The 22,137-nt window shown below is 45.4% G+C and overlaps 1 protein-coding gene across 3 annotated transcripts; it reads left to right on the top strand.

Annotated features, from left to right (window-relative positions):
* Positions 1-409: 409 nt before the first annotated feature.
* exoc3l2b (exocyst complex component 3-like 2b) lies at positions 410-22,030 on the top strand. Of its 3 annotated transcripts, XM_076976287.1 has the most exons (14): positions 2,982-3,388; positions 5,910-6,014; positions 7,704-8,189; positions 8,446-8,672; positions 13,884-14,544; positions 14,808-14,922; positions 15,655-15,765; positions 16,466-16,566; positions 16,736-16,849; positions 17,023-17,158; positions 17,903-18,025; positions 18,197-18,352; positions 19,170-19,291; positions 20,520-22,030. In XM_076976287.1, exons 3-14 carry the CDS (start codon positions 7,726-7,728, stop codon positions 20,797-20,799), a joined length of 2,610 nt encoding a protein of 869 aa, XP_076832402.1. In that variant the 5' UTR covers positions 2,982-3,388; positions 5,910-6,014; positions 7,704-7,725; the 3' UTR covers positions 20,800-22,030. The 3 variants fall into 3 exon arrangements, with proteins under 3 accessions (XP_076832401.1, XP_076832402.1, XP_076832400.1); XM_076976286.1 differs by lacking the exons at positions 2,982-3,388; positions 5,910-6,014 and adding an exon at positions 410-698; XM_076976285.1 differs by lacking the exon at positions 5,910-6,014 and having other exon boundaries at positions 2,984-3,388.
* Positions 22,031-22,137: the final 107 nt, after the last annotated feature.

Below are 22,137 nucleotides of genomic sequence, written 5' to 3'. Positions count from 1 at the left end.
GGCTTTAGCTCGCCGCTCAAAGCCCGGCTCGTCCGAAGGCTCGTGTCAGCGTTGCCATTACAGTGGAAAACCCCCTTTACGGGAGGCTTGTGTTTGGGACATGATCAACAAACACTCAAGCACACAAAGGGAACACAAAGTTGGACAGAGGATCCCGAGACAATCTACAGCTCTGCCTCCATTCAACTTCACTTCCCTCGGGCCGCTGCGTGACTGTTGGGCCCCCGGGACGGCCCGTGGGCCACGGCACGAGCCCCCCCACCCACCTTATCAACCCAGGCCGCTGGTGAAAGACAGCAGACGAACAAAAGGAAAAGAAGAAAGTGGGGTACTCCTAACAGGGCCGCCCCACTCACCACACTTCCCAGGCCAATTAGCTTTATCAGAGCGCCTGAGTTTCCCAGCGTCCCATGGGGTTTCGGGGGAGGCGTGTTGGTTGGCGAGAAGGAAAGGGGACGGACGGCTTCCTGAGGAAAAAGCATCAGCTCCGTGCTGCATAACAGCTCAGGAAGCGACCACAGCCGGCCCCAGGGTCCAGACGAGCCTCAGGCTGAGAAAGGCAACACTCGTGTGGTCAAACGCTTTCACCCACCGCACAGTCTCACCATCTGACACGCACCAGAGGCACGGGGATGTCCCAGCACTAAGACTGTCAGGGACTCCTGGGGACTTACCAACACACAGCCTTTATAAACAAGGTAAGCAAGTGCGGAGAGACTTTCTGGTGTAACTGGACTGTCTTGGGGGGGGGAGTCCTTAGAGAAACGTGCTTCTGAATGTGACTTGCGGTTGTGTGAGACTTGTCTGAGTGGACGGATTATTTTGAATTTAGTTTGGATGCTTAACTTGCTCTGTTAGTGTTGGAATGACGGCGCATTGGGTTTTTAATGATATTGACGGATATTGACAGCTGTGAAGGTCAGGAAAGATCCGTCACGCTGGTATCTGTGCCCACAAACACATGGCTAGCTTGTCTGGACTGTGATTCCTTATCACTGCCAACTACTTTAGCCCTGATGACCAGGAACCATTTTTCATATTTGGCTCTGGTTGGTGATGTGTTTTTGGCTTCGGACACGACTGAGTCAACTTGCCTGATGATTCAATGACTATTATCAACTCACCTGTAGTCATGGAAACCCCAAGATATTAGCTACATTGTTTATCAGGAGCATGCTTATGACGCACAAGCAGTAGTCGACCGCCCTGCGTCGGCTGTTTAATGCAACGTCCTGGAAGTCCTGTCATAAAGAGCATTTATCGTCATCATGATTAATGTGCGTTGCCAGTAAATGACCAGAGGCAAAAATCTGAAATGATGCTGACAATTGGTTAAACTCTCTTAAAAACAGGACAGCTTATTAGATTTTGTCAGCAAGTAATTCGAAATCCAACTGTTGGTACTTTGCAGTAATTTATACATGAAGTTATAGCACATAGGTTCTCAGATCCAGTCCTGCAATTCTAACGCCTTCGGTAGAATCAGACTATTATGAGCTGGACACCACTGGTTATTGTATGAAACACTCATATCTCAGATGACAGGCTGAAACACGTAAACAGGGCCGAGTGATGAAGTCAAGAACGCCAGTCAAACGCACATGGCTGTTGAGATCAGCTGTTCTGTGGGGACACAGGAGTACATTACATTATCTCCTTCCTCACACCACAAATCAAAGAGTTTCACACTGAGCGACAACTTCCGTCGGTCCCCCTTAAATTAGCACCAGAGCTGCCCGACTGTCAAAAGTGAGACCGTATGACGTTCGACCGGCACTCCCCCCCCCCCCCCCCCCCCCCCCCCCCCCGACAGGACAGATGCCCTGGCTGAAGCAGTGACAGGATGCTGGGGGTCCGGGCAGCGCCAGACAGGTCTCGCCCCCCTGCTCATCGTTCCCAGCTGGGTCAGTGGCAGATCCGCCCCGGTGTTGACGGCCCTCGTGCTCCGAGGGCATTTGATAGTGCCCTTTATGGGCAGCTTTGGATAGCAGGATGCAACACCCCCACCCCCACCCACCCCACACACACACACACACACACACACACCCAAACACACACACACACACACACACACTGTCCTGACCCCACTCACAGTTGCATAACTGCAATGACAATTGTAGAAATTGTCTGGGCGCCATGGCTATGGCAGTGTGGTGGGGAATACTGCATTTAACTAGAGGACTGCACAAATATAAACAATAACAATCAAAGAATACAATGGCGAATTAACACATGTGCCCTCATCAACTGCAATTCTACTAGTTGTACTGCATTAAAGCAGTTACAAATAAATAAACACCAGAGCAAAAAACATCAGTTCCACGTTAAATAAAGGATAAACACCAAAACCAACTGTGTTAACCAAATAAAATCCAGCTATGTAAACTGAAGCCGGACCAGCGTGCTCTGCAGTTCGGCGAAGTGTTGAGAAATATTTGGACGCAGACCCAAGGTGACCTCAAGCAGCGGGACTGGGCGCGAGGACTCTGCGCGCAGACAGCAATCAAAACCCTAAAATACTTGGCTGTGTTATTTCCTGCACCTTCCGGAATATACTCCGGAATATACTCCGGTCCGGAGCTCGTCTCGCACTCCAACTTAAATTTGCTCACCCTGATCTTAGATGTGCCCCCCGGAATAAAGAGGAACAAGATCTCTGAGTGCACGCTGCTTCACAAAATAGATCCCCGAGCGACGCACGTGACTGGGTGACGTCTGAGAGTGGATCGTGTTCACGCGCAGGGAATCTTGTGACTCTCCACGCAAGATCGCAAAAAAAACGGAAAGATGAATAAACGTGAACAAAAGCTTGCGTGGCATCTGATTTAGGAGCCAAATGTCACATCACTAACCGTTTCAATTTTACGCGTTTCTCCCAACAAGCGGATACAATATTTCCTCTTTATAGGGGATTTAATAGATATTAGATGCCAATATAGATGAGCGGTCCAACCATACGACACCAGAGTGACAGGATCTACAAATTATGCAGGCTAAGCAAGGAAAATTGACCTCTAAGCGTCTCTTGCCGGGGGCAGAGGTTGTAAGAATTTGCGTCCGTCCACTGTTTATATACGGTTAAACTTTCTTCAAGTGTTCACCGCAAAAGAAAAAAAAATTTTTCATTTACTACAGTTATAAGCCAGGAGTATAAGGGAAATGTATCTGCACAGACACACTCACATACTTAATATGAGGGTCTTGCATGCAGTTCACTACGCGCCTTTCAAGCGTGCTGAGAAACTCATGATCTTGGGACAACCCACCAAAATAAAAGTATAAGTCTCGACGGGGCAGCTGGAGATTTGAGCCACAGCTCAGCGTCTCAAAGAACGTTCATGTTTGTGGACTCATGTTCCCGTTCTTAAACATGATCAGGATGGACTATGTAAGTCTGATTCTTTGAATATTTTCCTTTTAGTGAAAGTCATATGAATGCTGTGTCAGCACTTTTCTTAAGTGAGTTATGTAGACATGATGCATGTATTTGAAGTGAGCAAAAAAAAGCCTGTTGAAGTTGTACAGTATGGACTGTAATCCAAGACTAGGCTTAGTGTGTGCTCAAACAAAGGATGAAAATGAATTAAACACCGTTTAAAAATACAAAAACATACTCTTAGAGACTTTTCAGGTGTTCAAGTGCACCCAAGGTCACTTGTCTCTTTATCCAGCACACAGCTTGAGTTCAGACTCTACACATTCATGATTTATACAGAGAACAACTTTTTACATTGATGGTTTCTTCAAAATGATAATCTTCCTCTGCACTTTTGAAAACGTCTGGGGAAGTGATCTGGGTTGGAATTTGCAAAGCTCCTTGGTTTAATTTCAGATTAGATTCTTGTGACAGTGAACAAGGGAGATGGTGATGTGAGTCTATCTCCACAGTCCCACTCTAAGGTGTTTGGGAACTGCAAGACTCTGACACATTCTGGGAAATTGAAACATAACTGAGCTCACAAAGACATTTCTGCTTCTGTATCACATAACCCCTCTCTGCTTTTGCGGCTTATAAATTCAACTAGACATTGGACTACTAGTGAACAGTTAAAGATTTACCCCCCCCCCCCCCCCCCCAACTACTATCTACACCACAAAATAATCTTGTGAAAGGCGTGTCATGGAAACCAGCTTTATGACAGGGCATACACTGTTGAAACTGTCAGCAAAGCTGGACTGGCGTATGTCTAAAATAGGTGAGTTATTTGACCTGAATGACCTATTCAGATTTTGAAGAATTTTCTCTGCTTATAATGCCAGCAGAATCGAACCTCTCTGTTTTATAGAATTAGTGAGACAAAAACTTTGTTGTGAAGAATTCAAAAGAACAAGAGAAGAAAGAAAACAACCGCTGTTCTAATGTGTCAGAGATCTACTGAACTGGGGTGATTACATTTCAGAGCAGTCATGACATGGTATTTGACCTCAAGATATTCAGAGACAGAGGATGCAGCCTTTATGTATGTAGCCTTATAACTGATTTATGTAGCCTTAAAAATTATTTAACTTGTGTAGCTTTAAAAGTGATTGAAATAATCTAACTCCCATTAAGCCTGCTATAAATTGAAGAGGCACTTTCATGGCTCTCCTCATGCTGGTTGTGCTGGACGTCTGCTTGGTCACATGCCTCGGTGGTTAGTGTGAATGCAACTCTTCCCTTAGGGAAAGTCAGGCAAGGACTTTTATGTTATCCCTCCACAATTCCTCCAACCAGCACCTGAAGTCCGACGCCAAAGTCCTGGCCTGTACATCTGGAGATCGGGTTTTTGTGCCTTTACTGTGTGACGCCACCCCACCTCCTCCTACACTCTACTTATGCCCACCCCTCATACCTTTTGAAAATAGCAGGCATAACTGCACATGACTGTCGCTCTGAGGTCAGCGCTGACCTCAGGTAACGAGTTGGAGAGGCCAGGACTCATGCTGGAGTGAAAAGATGCTAGTGCCATGTTTTTTTATTGCACACATGCACGTCTGATCAGGATGACAAATCTCCTGTTCCGTTAACTTGTCTATTTTTGTTAGCTGGTCCTTAAAGACGACATTAGGACCCTATTTAAAAAGTTTCTCCCTCCAGTTGACTTCAAATTTATACAAGAGTGACGTGTTACAAATTCTTAAATTCTTGAAGTTAAATGTCGAGGAACTCAAGACATTCCAAAAATTGTCAGCAGTGGTATTAATCCAAAGAATGACTGCTCTGGATGTCAGCCAAACGAGTCACCAATTTAATTCATTTGTCATCTTAATGCCCTCCCAGAAAGCAGCATCCAGCTGCCAATAACATCCAGCTCCCTGCAAAAACCAACTACCTTACAACATTCAGCCTGCCTACAATGTCCAGTTCCCTACAATGTCCAGTTCTGTACAACGTCCAGCTCTCTTTGTCCACGGCATCTTATGCAGTTTTTCCTTTGAACAGTTTATTTTTAGCTCTCCTAATAGCCATGTGGGTCACTTCTTGTTTCGCATCCAAGAACCTAAATGGAGAATCCCCCCATCGTGGGACGGGACGCAGGGAACCTGTCTCTTTTGTTTACTACCTGTGCGAGACAGGAAGTGGTGTTGGCTGGGAAAGAGCTGTCATGGGTTTTATATCTCACCCAAAGATCTAACCCGACCTTCCATGGCGGCTCCCCTCTGGTTTATAATTAGCACTGCTAATGAGCAGGAGCGTTGGGAGAAAGACAGGAGCGATATGTTGGGTAGGCAACCCACAGCAGTGGCTACACAACACTTCGGATTTGGATTGAAGCCATGCAAAATGTTCTCGTGACAATTTAAAGCTGTTGCTGAATTCTCTTGAATCAGCTGTTCCTTGTTTTTTTTTTTTTTTAAACCTTCTTTTCATCCTCTTGGGCTTTTGGTGGTGTAGAATAAATAAGTGATTTTCATTTCCCTGTTTTCAGAAGGGCAGCTGTGTTGACTTTCCACTGATGTCCTTGCAAGAGCATTTTACCCGAGTTTATAACACACTACAGTGAAACTAAATGGAGGCACAAACTGATCTAACAGTAAGGATTGCAATGTACATCTACGCATGCTTTGCACTAGGCCGTATTTTGGACTTAAACTCAGAGGTGGACATTCCAGGTTCAGGAAGTAAAACTCCTTCTCAGGATTTTACTCAAACTTGATGGATTTTCTAATTAGTGCAAAACAGGTAAAATTAGTGGAATCAACACAATCCAAGAAGCCCATGAGCAAAATCTTGGTGAGAACTTTTACTTTCTGAACCAGGAATGCCCACCTCTGCTTAAACTGTTGCAACACCTCTGCCGGCAATCTACATTCGAAGATATCAATCAATATCAGGTTATTCTTGTTCAGTAATGGCCTTGCACAGGACTTCGACCAAACAGTTGTCAATCAGTAAGGGTAAAAGTTAACTCAAGTCGTTGAAGTTAAAGTTGAAGTCGTTATGCAGTCACTGCCCTCCGAGTTCTCTTGTTCATGTCACTCGTTTCTGTGGTCTGATTTCTCATCTGTCCTAATGGCGGGTAGCGCATATGGAAAAATCATAGAGACGCATTATTACTCCAAACACTTAGGAAGCTGCACACAATAGCTCCTCTTCAGGAATTCAAAACTTGCTAACCGTTGTGCCCCACATGCATCTTGCCGTTCTGGCTTTCACGTCTCAAGTGTGCTGTGGCTCGAACCAGATCTGCCTGTTGCATTTACCGCAGACCTAATATTTTGGTAGCCAGATTCATTTTGATTTGTAGCACAAAATCTTTAATTACAGAAGTCTTTAATTACACTGGCAACGCTATGTTTTATTGTGAAATAAACACTGGCAAGCTGTATGATTTGAACATTGACTTTACTATGTCAAATCAAGGACCTATTTCACCTTTGGTTTCAGTGATGAGGTCTGTTTATCAGTTGGCACTGCACTGCAAACCTTGATGTTCAGTTGGAGATAACGCAAGTGTGTCCCGCGGGCTCGTACACAAACACATAAATTAGTGAACAGGAAGTGATTCAGCACTGCTCCCTTCCCTTTTCCTTTATCACCCACCATAAATGTCCGAGAACACCTCAACACACAACACACACGTCTCCAGAGGGGGTATCACACACCAAGGCTTGTTTCTGACACCTGAAAAGCACTCGGATTCAACTAATTAAGCAATTACATAAACTAATCGGCAACTAATCGCAAAATGTAGAAAATTCTTTGAAAGCCTCTATCAGTTAAACATGATGGGTGATTGCATAACAATGTAATGTAATGTAACATAAGTACTACACAATACATTGATGACTGTCCATCTCAGCAGGCATCATCTTTTAGAATAATATGATTTTGAGATTCATATGGTGTTTCAGTATCAAAATGCTTGAGTGGGAGTGTACTACTACATTTAATATGAAACATATCAAAATAACACATTTAAAATATCCATTGGATAAACTGGAGATTTTAACTTAAACATATAACTTTAACATAAAACCTGAAAAGTTAATAAATGCTGATATAAATATTCAAGAATGCATTATGAAATATTTATAAAGGATGTACTGAATGTGTAATGTAAACACTGTGTAATGGATAATGTCCAGATGGACACTCTGTGTGTAACACTGTGTTTTAAAAGAAGTTTGCCACATCTGTGAGGACTCGAGTGCCTCTACTGAGTCAGGACGTTTATGTTGTTAAGTGTCTCTCTAATGCTCGATTCTCTTTTTTCCCCCAGTGTTTTCTCTCCAGGGAGCAGAATGCCGATCCTTAAGAACCTCCCAGCTCGACTGAAGGGCAGCAAGTCAAGCACAGAGCTGGAGATCAATCACGGCAAGCTGATCCTACGCAAGATGAGCTTGGACCAAAACAACCCGTTCGACGAGAACGGCTCGGACGAGGACTGGGCCCCGAACAATGGCGGCTCGCTCCTGGACGGCGGGGCCCCCCGCGACCGCAACCCGTTCGACGACGAGGAGGACGAGAACGAGACGAACGAGGGGAGGCGAGGGGGTCTCGGGAAGGCGGGCTCCATCCGGGGCACGCTGGAGCGAATCCGAGGCGTGTCGCCGCTCAAGACCCTGGGCAAGCTGGGCAAGGGCCTTCGGATGTCCGGCAGGAGCAAAGGCAGCGGGACACCTTCTCCGCAAGGGTCCATCAGCTCACCCTCGCCCCTGGACAAGAAGAAGAAACGGCGTCGGAGCTCGGAAGGGAGCCTGTTGAGGTACATGGGTGTAGATGGGTGAGGACTGTTGTGGTGCACCAGACCCCATGATCTGGGGTTGCTTTGCTACTTTTCCAAGACTTCTCTTCTCATAAATGGAGGATGGGGGGCAGTGAAGTCTATAGCCTTAATAGAATCAGACTGGTTAAGTTTCTAGACATGTCCACGTGTGATTGGTGCTGAGAGGTTTCTGAGAGCCTCTTTTTCCCAGAATCCTTCCTGCTTCACATTCTCTTGCTGTTCTTCTCTGGGTCAGAATGGCCGGCAGGTGCAGAGAGAGCTTGCGTAAAGAGAGCCTGCCCAACGGAGACCTGTGCTCAGACGCAGACTCGGACGTGACCAGCCGAAGACTCTCCTTCCTGAAGATCGTGGGTAGAGGCAAACAGAAGAGGGAGTCCATGGTGGAACGTTCCGCATCGCCAGGTCCAGAAGAGGATTCGGTGGAGGAGGTGCCCGAGGTCAAACCCAGAGAGCCCCTCTCAGGTGAGGGCTGTTCTATCACCGCTAATACCACGATGTCACAAAATGTCAAAACTCTGACCACCAATAGGGCATGATGGGTGACAGTATGGAATTGGTATAAGAGTGAAGGAATCGGAGGAATAATACTATTTTTCATGAACAAATGCATCGTCGAGTTACAGAGCGCACAGATGGACAGAGCCCGAGATTAGGACAGAGCGGGACTGTTCAGCTGCAGAGTCAACAGGTATTTGTGTTGGGTAGGCTTGAACAGATCAGGTTGCAGACTTTCAGAGAGGGCTTGCTTGGGCAAGATTGAGAATAGTCAAGGACATACAACTGAAAACCATTTTAAAGAAATTATAGGCAGTTTATCCACCTACCTCAGGAAATAAGACGTTCCCACCAATATTGTTAGCAAGCTGAGCTTCAAATAAGACCTCTGAAATCAGAATGTACCTTCTAAATGTCACTCAAAGGTGTCCCGTGTGTACAGTGTAAATACATGTGCTTATATTATGTGTTGAAAGAGGCACTGGAATGGCAGGTGAATGAGCACATGTAAAGGAGAGACCTGCATTCCAGGGTTTCATCTGAACATTTCCATGCTTCCCTGCACAGGGTTGTCGCCTTGCCAGTGAACGAGAGGTCACTGCCTTATCGTCTTATCCCATCTCCAGAGTTCAATATGGGGCTGTCAGAACTGAAAGCATTTTAAACGTCACTCTTTCCTTGCAAGTACAGTAAGAATGCAGAAAGGGAAATGGAGAAAAGAGAATTTGTGGAAAGAGGAACCGGGTAGATTGCGGCCTGGGTTGTGACTGGTCTTATCTCGACGCATTGTCTGTTGGGGGGGGTAGCAGGACGTGTTGTGGTCTCCCGTCCCCAGCTGATACAGCACAAAACCAGCATGTGTGTGGATGTTAAGCCTCCGCGTGTTTAAGAGGAACCTTCTGGAGATCTCTCTACCACAGACGTGCTGCTATTGAAGCTCTTCCATGCAGGGGGTCCGCACAACTCTTCCCAGGACACTTTAAGCTCCATCCATACTTTGGAAGTTCTTGATCAGATGTTGCTAATGACAAGTGGTATGCTCTTGGCTGATGGTTAATGAGGGGGTGAGCTAAGCAGCTGAGAACACTGCTTGTTTCACAGGCATGAGACTTGTGTCAAAGGAAAACAATTATATGTCAAGGCAGCTGCTTCCAAACACCCCAACGTTCCTCAATGCTGCAGTGACCACTGCAGATGCCTAACTGCAGTCCCTTCTCCAGCACTGCTCTCATTCTGACAGCACAAAACACACTTTATTTACTAAACTAATATGTTTGTATGCTAATCTTGTGTACAGACTATTAAGTTAGAAATGTTCTATAATATAGTATTATAGAATATGTTCTGTAATACGAAATCAATGCCAATGTCAGACTCAACATCTGTTAAATTATGAGAGCAGTTTATGTTTCAATATCTGCTAACACAGTGGACATAACTGCACAGATGCTGTTGATCGGTGTGATAGACTCTGGTTAGATTTGGTTAACGTGTGTTGATAAGGAAGTCGTTTAGCAGGGTGGTTTCTCCACAGATGGTAAATGATTTCCAGACCTCATCAAATTACAACCCCGGCCCTCAACCGTAAAACTATAACTGCACCTAATAGTCACATGGCATTTGTGACCATGGGAACCATGTCAGAGTACAACCTTGGAAACCAAGAAATTTATGTATATGTGATAGTTTGACCATCTGGAGTCCCTGACCATGTCACCTGCTTTATCCAAAAGAGGACATCTGGACAAACATTTAGCTTTTACAAATGTTTCAACAAGTTTTTTTGTCAGAAATTAAATAATTGATGAATATAAACAGAACCGAGAAGCTCGAGAATGTCTTCCAAAATGATCTGACGGTATGGAAGTGTACAAGTCTCCACTAACTGAGGCTGGAAGGAAACGCGGCTGTGTGCTGAGATGGGTTCGTGTCCTCCGTCAGCACCCAGCAGCCCAAATGCCTCGTGGCCACGAGTGTTGAGATCCAGGCCTGCTACTCCACCGGCTGCTCCACCTCCAGATGCCTAGATGTGTGAACGGTGCAGCAGGGCGTGTTGGGGCAGTCTCAGTCTTGCCCCTGAGACTCTAGATGCCCCAGGGCAACAGCATCCGCTCTGCCTGCGGGCTTTCTGGGCCAGAGGAGGAGTAGTGGGAGGAAACCCAACACATCCCTGCTCTCTTTTGAAGAAAAAGTGTTTATTCACATCTTGCACTGATAAAGAACTGTTAAAGGGGACATGGGGGTGTTTGAAAAGACCTCAGGGTGTGTCAGAAGTGTCAGATATCTGGTTTTCTAAAGCTCTTTGGAGCTTCTCTGCAATCTGCTGGTCAGGTAATCGAATGGAAGGTCCGTAGAAATCCAAAGTGAAGCAGAATAATTCATGCCACATGGTGTAAATGAGGAGACGTCCAGTGTATTTGGCCAGAGACTAGGTGGATCAAATTCGAGCTTTTACCCAGATCTCTGGATAACCTTCTCTTTATAATAGCAGAATGGCAGCTATAATGGACTTTGATTATGCAGGTGCGCGAACTACGTTAGTGGATATCTTGCTTAGTCACTACTTTACCACGGAGTTGTCGAACCCCACCCTTGAAACCCCAATGCTAAAAAATCAGGTTTTCTACAACCCCCAATCCCCTATCGAGGCATATATAGTCACTTTATTACTAAAACTGTGGTTTTAGTTAAGGAAGAGTGGTATATCTTTACATAAATGAGGTGCGCCTTACAATTCAGAGGGCAGGTGCCTTTGGAAACAAAGGCCCAGTGTTCTTCTATTCCATATAACTCAGCATCAACCCACCGTTCTTGGCACCCAGTCCGATTTTAATGACGCTGGGATAAGCCATGTGGACTCTGTACGACTTTCAACATCTGGCGGCTGAGGCTCTGTGCGGTTTCAAGGGTGTAGTTCACAGGTTCCTGCCCAGTGCTGATAGAACTCTAACCTCCCTCCTCTGACGGGCTGACAGGGGGAGAAGTAAGTCAAAGTCTAAAGTGGTGCCCATTCATCCAGCCACCCAACCCCCTCGGTGAGGATCTGTCCTTGGGTGGAGGGTTGCAGCCGGATGGCCCTACCATAGGAAGTGCCTCTTAGTTTCTGACACGAGAACAGGCAGCCTCACTCATTTTTCCTCCTCCTCCTCTGTGATAGCGCTTGGCCTGTCGGCATTGTATTATATATTTAGATCTCTTTCCGATGGGTTGGCAAAGCGGCTCGGGCCGTTAAGATGCGGGCCGGAGGCGTAGCCGCGGTGGTGCGGGGTGGCACGGCCGGATGCTCTCTCCTCGAATGGGACGGGGACGGATAAGGCGGGCGCCTGCAGACCTCCCGGGCATCCTCTCCTCTAAAAGAGGAGGTCTTCGCAGGAAATGAGTGCACTGCTGTGTAGCTCAGCAGACCCTGGGCTTCTTACACTCCTCTACCTCGTAGCTCCGTCCTTTTATAATCCGTTTGTGTGACTTTCACCTTCGTCCGTGCTTAGCGGGCGGTGAAGCGGACCTAGAAACAAGGGTTGGAATGACATAATTTCAAGGTTCTCTAGGGTGTAAGGGAATACTGTGTAATCAAACAGCCCTGGTTGTTTCTGAACAAAGGGCTTACATAAGAGGATGTATGTGGAATCTGATACATTGTATGAAGCATTATGCTGCTCACTTATACTCAGACATCAGACAGGATCATTCCCAGCTCCATATAAGAAATCTTCAGAACATCTCCCTCAAACCCTTTCACAACCAGAAAGGGTGTAACTTCAACAAGTCTCTAACTAAAAGGCTGCTTCTGACCCTGGCTCTGAGATATGATACACTTTAGACATAGTTTCTCATAGTGAGTATATGTATATAGTCATCTAACTTGTAAAAACGAAAAAAAAGAGACATAAAATGTGTCTAACCTTTACCTCCTTTGCCAGTACAACTTCTGTCACCAGTTTGAGTGTTCATGACTTGAACAAGTATGTGTACGTTGAGTTAGTTATTACATAACCAGCTAAAGTAAAGGACAGTCAGGCAGTAGAATCATGGCTCGTGCTCCTGTTTTATCTGAATGTCCATCTGCAAGACACATATGTGGTTTAAGTCAGGCAGAGACATCTTTTCTTGCCAAAGCAGGCATAAACAGAATGCTTCAGTTAGCTCTTGTCTTCCCCCTGAACCAAGTCAAATAAAGATCAGTCAAACAGACGAGTCCTTTGGGTGCCGTCACCGCCAGTCTAAACAAGTTGCTTGTTTGAAAAAACGTACTGGTCCTAAATGAGCGGGTCAAGCGTGATGTTATGGGTGTGTGTGCTCTGATCTCAGTGGGAATTTGTCTACATCCACTGTGATTTTATTTCAAATGTAAAATGTTCTCATTTGATCATAGAAACGAATGAGATCACCATCACTCCATGGCCATGGCATGTAGATTCTGCTTAAAACCTGCAAGATATTCTGTGATCAATTGTTATATAGGTTTCCTTGCAATGAAAAAAGTTTTTTTCAGAAAACCATTATTTCTTAATATTAGCAAGCATAATAATTTGTTGTGGTTTTATCTTTAAAAGTCCTTTAGTATTTTAAGTTTTTTTTAATCCATTAAGTATTCTATTAAAACAACAAATATGATATTCCAGTTCTCATATAAAATTGCACTTGCCTGTAGCAGTCACACGAAAACCGAACGCTAATCTCACGCAGTCTGCCTTTGTGGGTGAATAATGCGAGTTATTTGAACCCGTAAGGCCCAAACCTTTGTGGAAAGGCAGTTCTTCATTTGTAATTCAGTAAAAATAATGAGTGATGATTTCTGTTTGGCGGCACCGTGTGATCCTCGAGGACTTCTCTGAAGAGAAGCATTAAGAACTGAACAAAGGGTGATGAAGCAATGTTGCTCCAGAGACGCTCACGGTCTCCACACTGAACTGAAGAACAAAACCTGTGCAGTGAATAGGAGATGAGATCGAACCAGGCAGCTACTTCCAGAGCAATGAGGGAAAATAATACACCCTAGAGCATACACTAGTGTCCTCCTTCACCTCTGGAGCTCTGGATTAGGCTGTTAGCACTGTGATCATCCCAGGCCCGCTGCCATTGCGTTTCATGCTCTTCCTCTCTCTCCTCCTCTCCCTCTCTCTCCTTGTCTCTCCATCTCATCCCCTCTTCTCCTTCTTGCTCTGCATTGCTCCACAGTGTTGGAGATCCTGCAGTTAGTGACCAAGCGAGACTTGTTCCTGGCTGACACCCACATCCTGGAGCTGGAGCAGGAGTGTAAGGAGGCGTCCTCCACACCAGCAGGGGGCACTGCCGTCGAGGATCTCACCAGCCCCAGCAGCAAGGACAGCAGCCGGCGCAAAGCCAAGGACGTGGAGCTGTTGTACGAGGCCCTGCAGAAGGAGCTATGGGACGTGGTGCGGGAGTCCCTCCGCTCGCCCACCGCCGGGCCCAACCTGGGCCTCGTGGTTCTGGTGCTGCAGCAGGAGGAGCAAGCCGACTGGGACTGGGCCGTGAGCGAAGGCGGCGGCCAGGGAGGCCCGAGGCCTCGGGAGCTGAAGAAGCGCTGGAAGGAGGCGGTGGCCGAGGCGGCCGACGCCAACCTGCCCCAGCACACGGACGTTCAGTCGGGCGAGCTGGCCGCATACCTGAACAAGCTGCGCATCCGTATGGTGGAGGATCTGGGCGCGGCCCTCCGCAACGTGGTGTCGATGTACCCCGAGGAGTACAACGCCTTCCAGGTGTACGTGCACAGCTATCACCTGGCCGTGACCCAACGCCTCCAGGCCATCACTGACGGAGAGCTGCAGATTACCGATATCTACTCTCTCCTCGACTGGCTCTACAACATCTACAACAGGTGAAAAATGACTTCCCCCCCACTTTCCGTAGATGCTAAATATTTTTTAGGCGTGGCTGTCACTGTAATTGAGTTATAGTTCTTGGGTCGTTTGTTGTCACTTTTCTGGCCCCGTCCTGCAGCAGGAATCTTAGTAAATATGGTTATTGATAAGCGTCCGTTGATAAGATGCACTCCCACGCCTATCCCGTTAGGTTTTAATGTTTCCTCATGACTGAGGTCCAGTCTCGCTGTTGCAGTGACTCTTCCTGTTGTTGCTTCAGGGATGTCCTTGAAACAGTATGCATAACCTCACCCATCAACCTCTCTCAGCTTGGCCCACTGCTGCCTGAGGAGACAGTGGACAAGCTGCAGCAGGATTGCCTCAACTCAGTGCGGGTAAGGGCCCCAAACCCCAAGCCCGTCTCCCGCCTCCTCCCCAGGCTGCGTGGTGGCGTGTTCCTGGTCCCAGTGGGCGGAAAAGGGTGCATCTACGGCACTTCCTGTTCAGTCCAAGGCATGACAGGTCGCTGTGACCTGCGTGGCCAATTACAGTGCGGCATTTCAGGGTCAGCTCACGGTTTTCCTGTCCACATTGAGCGCCACACAATAGGAGTCAGGCTTTACAACGAGCAACCCCCCCCCCCCCCCCCCCCCCCCCACACACACCGCCTTATCTAATGATGCAACTTGAACGTGAGTTCATGCAGTGATGAGACCCTGTGTCCACAAAACAGAGAATTGACAAAAGAGTCATTTTATACCTTAATGACAGCTCAAAATATTTTAGGTTAAAGGGTTCCACTGCTTTTGATGGTGCATGTAAAATCAATGGAGATATATTAAAGTCAAAGTTAAAGTCAAATTTATTTATATAGCGCTTTTCACAATACATATTGTCACAAAGCAGCTTTACAATCGTATGGGTCCAGATCCCTAATGAGCAAGCCAACTCTCAGGTAGTTAACTCTCAGGTACATTACCAAGAAACCATCTTACAACTCTTTTATGGAGGACTCTGCAGGATATGGGTTGTGGCAAACCTTCTGATTAACTCCACAACCAAAAACTGAAATGTGTACTAAAGTGTATCGGCTTGATTTATCGATTTGACTTGCTGTTGTGCTCCAGTGGAACGTGACCAACAAGCTGTCTCAGGTGTTGGATGAAGAAGAGAAGAAATGGGTGGAGACCCTGCACATTGAGGAGTATCAGATCCCTCTGGCACGCACAGTCATCCAGGTTAGCATGGCGAGAAAATGGCGTGCTCACCTCTCCGAACACAACATGGCCTCTGAAACTGACTAAACTCCTCTTTTTCGTCCACCCTGACTGAGGGCACTGTGTCCAGACACGAGATGCTAAACGCACGTACTGAATGCCATCTAAGCTCATTCACTTCATATTTTCTCAGGGGTTTTTCTTGTTGTTTTTTTTTTCTGCTCATGAATTGGCTGAATGGGTTTGTTGTTGGCGCACTACGTTTCTATATTGCCACTAAAGTGTATCTGTATTTTTAAACACTAAGTTCATTGTGAGGACGTAGTAGGGGTATTTCAAACAGCATTCACACCTCCCAGTGTGACACAGTGAGAGAATAGATTTCTTGCTGGAGCCAAAATAAATAAAAACTTCCCATTGTCTTCGGTTTCCATTACATCACACTCTTGGGGACTCTTCGCTGGCCTCTAGTGGCCATAGGGTACATGACTAAATGTCCTGATAAGTATTTATGCCACCTTTGAAATCCTTACAATGCCTGGAATCTGTGTAGTTGGCATAACGTTCAATGCCATGTCCATAATCGATAATGTACCATTGAAACATTGCTGTTATATATCATATTCTAAAGCTGCATAAAGTAGGACTGGTCACCCTGGTCAGGATGAACCTGTAATAGGATTTTCTATTAAGTATTTTTGCTGTGTCTGTTCTATTATAGAGGCTGCAGGAGGATCTGGACAGATCTACAGCAGTGAATCGTAATTTGGGCTTGCGAGTGGCTCAGTGCAGTCTTAACGGGCTGGCTGACTTCCTCTACTGGTGAGAAAGTTCCAGACCAAGACAATACCAATCTGTCTAATGACTGCAATGCAATAAAGATCGTTGCAGTCTATGGATGTTGACTGTGGCTCCAAAGACGTTCTGTTAAAATGGCAGCAGTGGTAGTTTTGAGGTTATGAAGCCTTACCATGCGTGTTTCCTTTCAAAGCTTTCAAAGGAAGGTGGAAATGTTTCATGAAGGGTTTCTGAGTGAATTTGGGGGAAATGAAGATGGATATGTGGCTAAGACCATCGCACTGGCCAACTGCTCTCCGCCATTCAGGTATAATCCCAGACGCTCAACACCTCCAGAGCAAAGTTCACCGATTATTTATTCATGTTCAGATCTGTTTATTTGTATATAAACGTGATTTTGTGTGTGTGTGTGTGTGTGTGTGTGTGTGTGTGTGTGTGTGTGCGCGCGTGCACGCGCGTGTGTGTGTGTGTTGTGAACAGGGACTTTGTAGCACGCTGTGCACAGTGTGATCCTGCTCTCAGTGAAGACTCCAGTCGGCGAGCGTGTACCTCTCTGGACAGGATTGTAAACCTGAGTGTTAGAGTACTGAGTGACAGACTGTTTGAGCACATCAGAGTAAGTCAACCACACACACCCACACACACACACACACACACACACACATCCACCCACACACACACACACTTCACATAGGCAGGTTCTCCTTAGATATACACATCTGCACAAAATTGATTGTCTACTGAAGGGTATTTGGTTAATATACCTTAGTTTTTTTCCAGCAACCATATAGTTATTTTTTTATATTGTAATAATAAATACAAAATGATGAAGTGTTTTTAAACAAATTGGTGGACTTTTTTGGATTTGAAGGAAGTGTTCTGAATGTATATTTTTGCTCCTACTTTAAAACACAGATGTACATACAAACACATTCACGTCATGTACCCCAATGGTCATGGGTGTCTGTCGAAGAATATAAAGAATATCTTATCAGTGTTTCCTCTGTGGCTTGTTCTCAGGGTTGTTGGCTCACATACAGGCCAGGGATGAAATATAAAAATAGCTTATTGTGACAAACACGGCCCGAACAAGATGTTTTTGGCCAAGCGCCAAATGGAATGCTTAGTACCCACAGTTCAGCTGGGCACTGCGAGGCCACAGGGCTCCTAACTCTAATCTTGCATCCTCTTTGCCTAAGAATGGACCATTCTAGGGGTTGTTTTTTTAGCAGGAAGTCCATTCCAGTCCCTGGAATTCTAGATATGAAAACACACCCGTCCCGATCGCGAGCAGGAAGGTTCGGTTCGTGGTCACTTTGTCACCGCCCGATTCGCACTTTTCTTCTCTCCACTCGTCTAGCCCTACTTTGATAAGCTGGTGAAGAGAAAGTGGCTGAGCAGCACCGAGGCCTTCGAGCAGATCGTGGCCCACATCAGGGAGCACTTCAAGAGGTTCCGGAGGTTGGACAGCTCACCCTACCAGGTCCACAAGCACTACCGACATAGTGTCACTTTCTCAAGTGTTACGATATATCTTAACCTGCAAATCCATTTGACTCTTGGCACTTTTTGATTATGCATGTCGGTTAAATGAGTTGATCAGTTGCTTAAGGTCCTGCTTTGCTCTATGTTTGCTTTGACGGGCACCGTTCAGGTCCTGGTGGGAGAGGTCCATCGGCGGGTGATGACTGAGTATGTTCGTGCTATTATGAGGGGCAGAATCATCTGTACATCGCTTAAAATGAGGAAGAGGATGGCGGGTCGCCTCCGTGAGGAGGGCAACCATCTTAAAACACTCTTCAAAGGCTTGGTGAGTTGCACGCCATGTCTTCTTTTATTTGTCCGAAGGAAAATATGACCGTTCCCACAATGCAATAAAACATCAACAGACATTTCCGGGAAAACAGTGCTTACTGTAACAGCATAGTTCGTGTCGCTGATCATTCGTGACACACCCACCGCCATCATGGCATGACTGCCACGCCGTAGAGAGGATGCGAGCAAAGACAAGCTATGAGTAATGGGGTGGGGCCATAAGTAAAGGGCGGAGCTATAAGGACAGGGCGGAGCAAAGAGGAAAGCTCCTCCCCAGTGCCCTCGCTCACCCCACTTCTCCTGTGTGGCTCCCACTCCTTGGACCAGTTAAAACATCCGTTTGTCACCTCCGTAGACAACAGGATGACTTTGTTTGTGGAGGAGTGTCCTGCCCTGGGATTTTGAAGCCATGAGCGACCTCTAAAGTCAGGAAGGGCACTCTTCATATAGTGGACACAGATATTTAACCTCAGTTACAATAGAACACACTTCAGTGCTGACTCCTCTGGGTAACTTGTTTTTCCAGACTAGGGAGAAACAACTGATTGTTCTCGTACTGTGTGTGATCTGCCCTCATAATTCATGTCTCGTTATCGTGTGAGCCTCTGGCAGACAGAGCACTGCAGAAAATCCAGAGTAATTTATCTGACAAGGCTCTGACAAGGCTCATGTTTGCATCCTTGAGGACGACTTTACCTTCATAATCAAAGAGTTTAGAGCTTGTGGAATTCACGTGCAGCGGATTTCATATTTTGTGAATGAAAACATAATGAGTTTTTTTTTTATATTGTCCTCCTTCTTTTGGACCTCAGGAGTCTTCTGCCTCATGGTTGGACAGCGCCATTCCCCACATATCGGAAATCATTCTACTGGAGGATACACCCTCTATTCAGATAGAGGTTGGTGTCCTAGTTCGGGAATTCCCTGACGTACGGTGAGTGTCCAAGAGAGCTGATGTGTCATCTTGCACCAGCCAGCACCTCCACACCTCTCCACCTCTCCACCTCCACACCCTCCCAATGTGATGGGGGGGTCAGTAAACAGGGACCTCAGGTCATTTGGCAAAACATAGCTACTGCCTTCCATTCAGCCTGACGACGAAAGAGCAGCTTGTGAAAGCAAACAAGGGCTCAGCGGCTTCCTGGTTTTTATGGGGGTCTGTTTGGCTGTCCTAAATTCACATGAAAGACGGAGTTGTCCATCTCTGAGCTGTGACAAAGACAAAGCAATGCAGGCATCCTGGCCGGACCTGACACCGCATGTCTTCACCTAGAGAGGACAGTTGCTTTCTTAAGAGTCTCACGGGTCTGCAGAAAGCAAAGGAAACAGCCCTCTGCAGGTTAAATAAGGCTAATGCTTCAAATGCATTACCTGTATGTACGTGTATCTGGTCTTGATCCGGAAATACCATCATTCATTCATCTGATGGGACACTGCAGAAAGTACCTTCCATTTTATTCCATTTACAGTGTCTGCAAAGGCCACTACAAATGATTGTTTGTCCTGATGTCAGGTTTAACTCTTATATAGCACAATTAGCTGGTTTATCAATAATAATTAAGCTTAGAAAGTGATGCACATTCAGAAGCAGAAGCACTGGCGTAAAAAAGCCCATAATGAAAGATAAATTGTATTGTAATCAGAGGTGTCAATTCCAGGTTCAGAAAGTAAAAGTCCTCACGAGGATTTTGCTCAGGCTTCCTGGATTGTGTTGATTCCACTAATTTTACCTGGATTGCACTAATTAGAAAATTTAGCAAGCTTGAGCAAAATCCTGATGAGGACTTTTACTTTCTGAACCTGGAATTGACACCTCTGATTGTAATGAAAGATTGTAAATGGAAGATAGACCCATGCAATGGTGGAGTGTTTACAGCTCATCAGATTAGCTTCATAGCTTAGCATGTTTCAATAGAAGTTCCACACTCAAACAGGGTTTTGAACCGTTTGAACAGTTTTCAGCAAACCTAAAGACACTAAAACCTAAAGGCACTAAATCTAAAGACTCTAAACCTAAATGGACTGAATCTAAAGACACTTGATCTAAAGGCACTAAACTTAAAGGGACTAAACCTAAAGGCACTAACCCTAAAGGGACTAACACTAATGGGACTAACCTTAAGGGACTAACACTAACGACAATTCGTCTTTTCCGCTGAAAGGAAGAAGCACGTATCTGCTATCCTCAACATCCGAGGAATGACTCGGCAGATGGAGCGTCAGGAGATCCTGAACATCGTGAAGGACATCGAGAACTGCGACAGCCTGGGACGCCTGTCTCGAGACCGGGCGCTGTTTGCCGAGGTGCCCGTCACGTCCGAGGTGCACTGCCTGAACGTGGGCCTGAGCCGGGTGGCCCTCGCCGTCTCGTCCTGGTTCTCCGTCCTGCGCGGCCGCCGCAGCAGAACCCCGCCCCGTGAGACCCAGGACGATGTGCTGTAGCCCACCTGAAGGGATTTCATGCATCACAGGAAATGGACTGAAAAGAATGTGCTTCCTGCCGTACCGTTCTGTCTACGATAGGCTGCATATGAGTGCGGACAGTGGTTAGTGCGAAGACTTTAAGAAAAGCACGGCCTCTGATGTTGCTACACAGACGGAGCCACAAGATGAGACTTCTTTCTGGTGTGCTGAAATCTGTGCTGAACTCTGTGCTGAAATGGATGACTGTGCTGAGAAAATGGCATCACCTTACATTAATTCCAAGTTGAAAACAAAAACGCCTCTGAAATATTACATTATATTGGCACATACTATTACTTTGGCATATATTATTACTAGGATCGCAAAAGTACTCAGGCCCAATATAAAAATCAGAACTACTGATATCAAATATCGCTCAGTTCAGATAAACTGAATTATGGGAACAGTTATTGCAACCATCTCTTATTTTGGGAATGAGTGAGACCCTCTCATATTTTGGGAAATGAGTGAGACCATCTCTGATTCTTGCACCCATACTCGTACTGCTTGGACATTATACAGTGTTTTGGAATTTATGTGTTTTTGATTGTACATGATGATTTAACACTTGATTTAAGGTACTGTGCAATGATTTATGTTATTTTTCATATATTTAAAAATTATTTCATGCTGCAGTCATCTCGTATTATCATAAAAGGAGATTTTTATTTAGTATTGATATTATTCATACCTGCCTGTGGAAATCAAGGGAGACTATTTATGTTCTAGGAACCAAATAGACTTTATTTATTGCACCAAAAAACATATCCACAGAAACAGCACATATCCACATACGTTATTTTACATGTCTGTCAATATAAAACATGCATTTAATGCCTTTTATTTCTCAAGCTAACAAACCAAAATTTAAGTAGCCTAATAGAGCGTTCAAATAGCACATTTTCTGTCTTGTTTTCAGAATCTTCATTCCACCATAGCTACGGAAGCTGAGCATGATACAGTCATTAATAGTCTTGTACATAAACAGCTTACATGTGTAGCTTCTTCCTGGTCTGTATATGTGATGTGAGGATGATATATAAAAGGCAACAAAGATACATCTTTTCAATGTGCTTTAGGGTACTCTGTGTATTTAAAAAAAAAAGAAGCCTTTTCTTCAGAATTGACATGAACTGTGCTTTTGGACATAAAACCCATGTAGATTAGTTAAGTCATATAAAAATAAATGATAAAGATATTGAAATTATAATTTGCTGTTGTTTTGGTTACATTTTGTTACATTTGGACTTGATAATTTTAAAATTAAATGAGCACTCAGTTTGACACAGAAACAATATATAAAACAAGGTCATTATG

Source organism: Brachyhypopomus gauderio, chromosome 16 (genome assembly GCF_052324685.1).
Source record: "Brachyhypopomus gauderio isolate BG-103 chromosome 16, BGAUD_0.2, whole genome shotgun sequence".
NCBI classification, from domain to species: Eukaryota; Metazoa; Chordata; class Actinopteri; order Gymnotiformes; family Hypopomidae; genus Brachyhypopomus; species Brachyhypopomus gauderio.
Note: the sequence above shows the minus strand (reverse complement) of the source record. Positions and strands in the feature narration are given on the sequence as shown.

Bases quoted from the DNA above. Each gene is read 5' to 3' on its own strand.
- exoc3l2b (XM_076976286.1), top strand. From the start codon at position 7,726: ATGCCGATCCTTAAGAACCTCCCAGCTCGACTGAAGGGCAGCAAGTCA. The intron at 16,850-17,022 runs GTATAATCCCAG...TGTTGTGAACAG, and splicing joins AACTGCTCTCCGCCATTCAG to GGACTTTGTAGCACGCTGTG. The intron at 19,292-20,519 runs GTGAGTGTCCAA...TTCCGCTGAAAG, and splicing joins CGGGAATTCCCTGACGTACG to GAAGAAGCACGTATCTGCTA.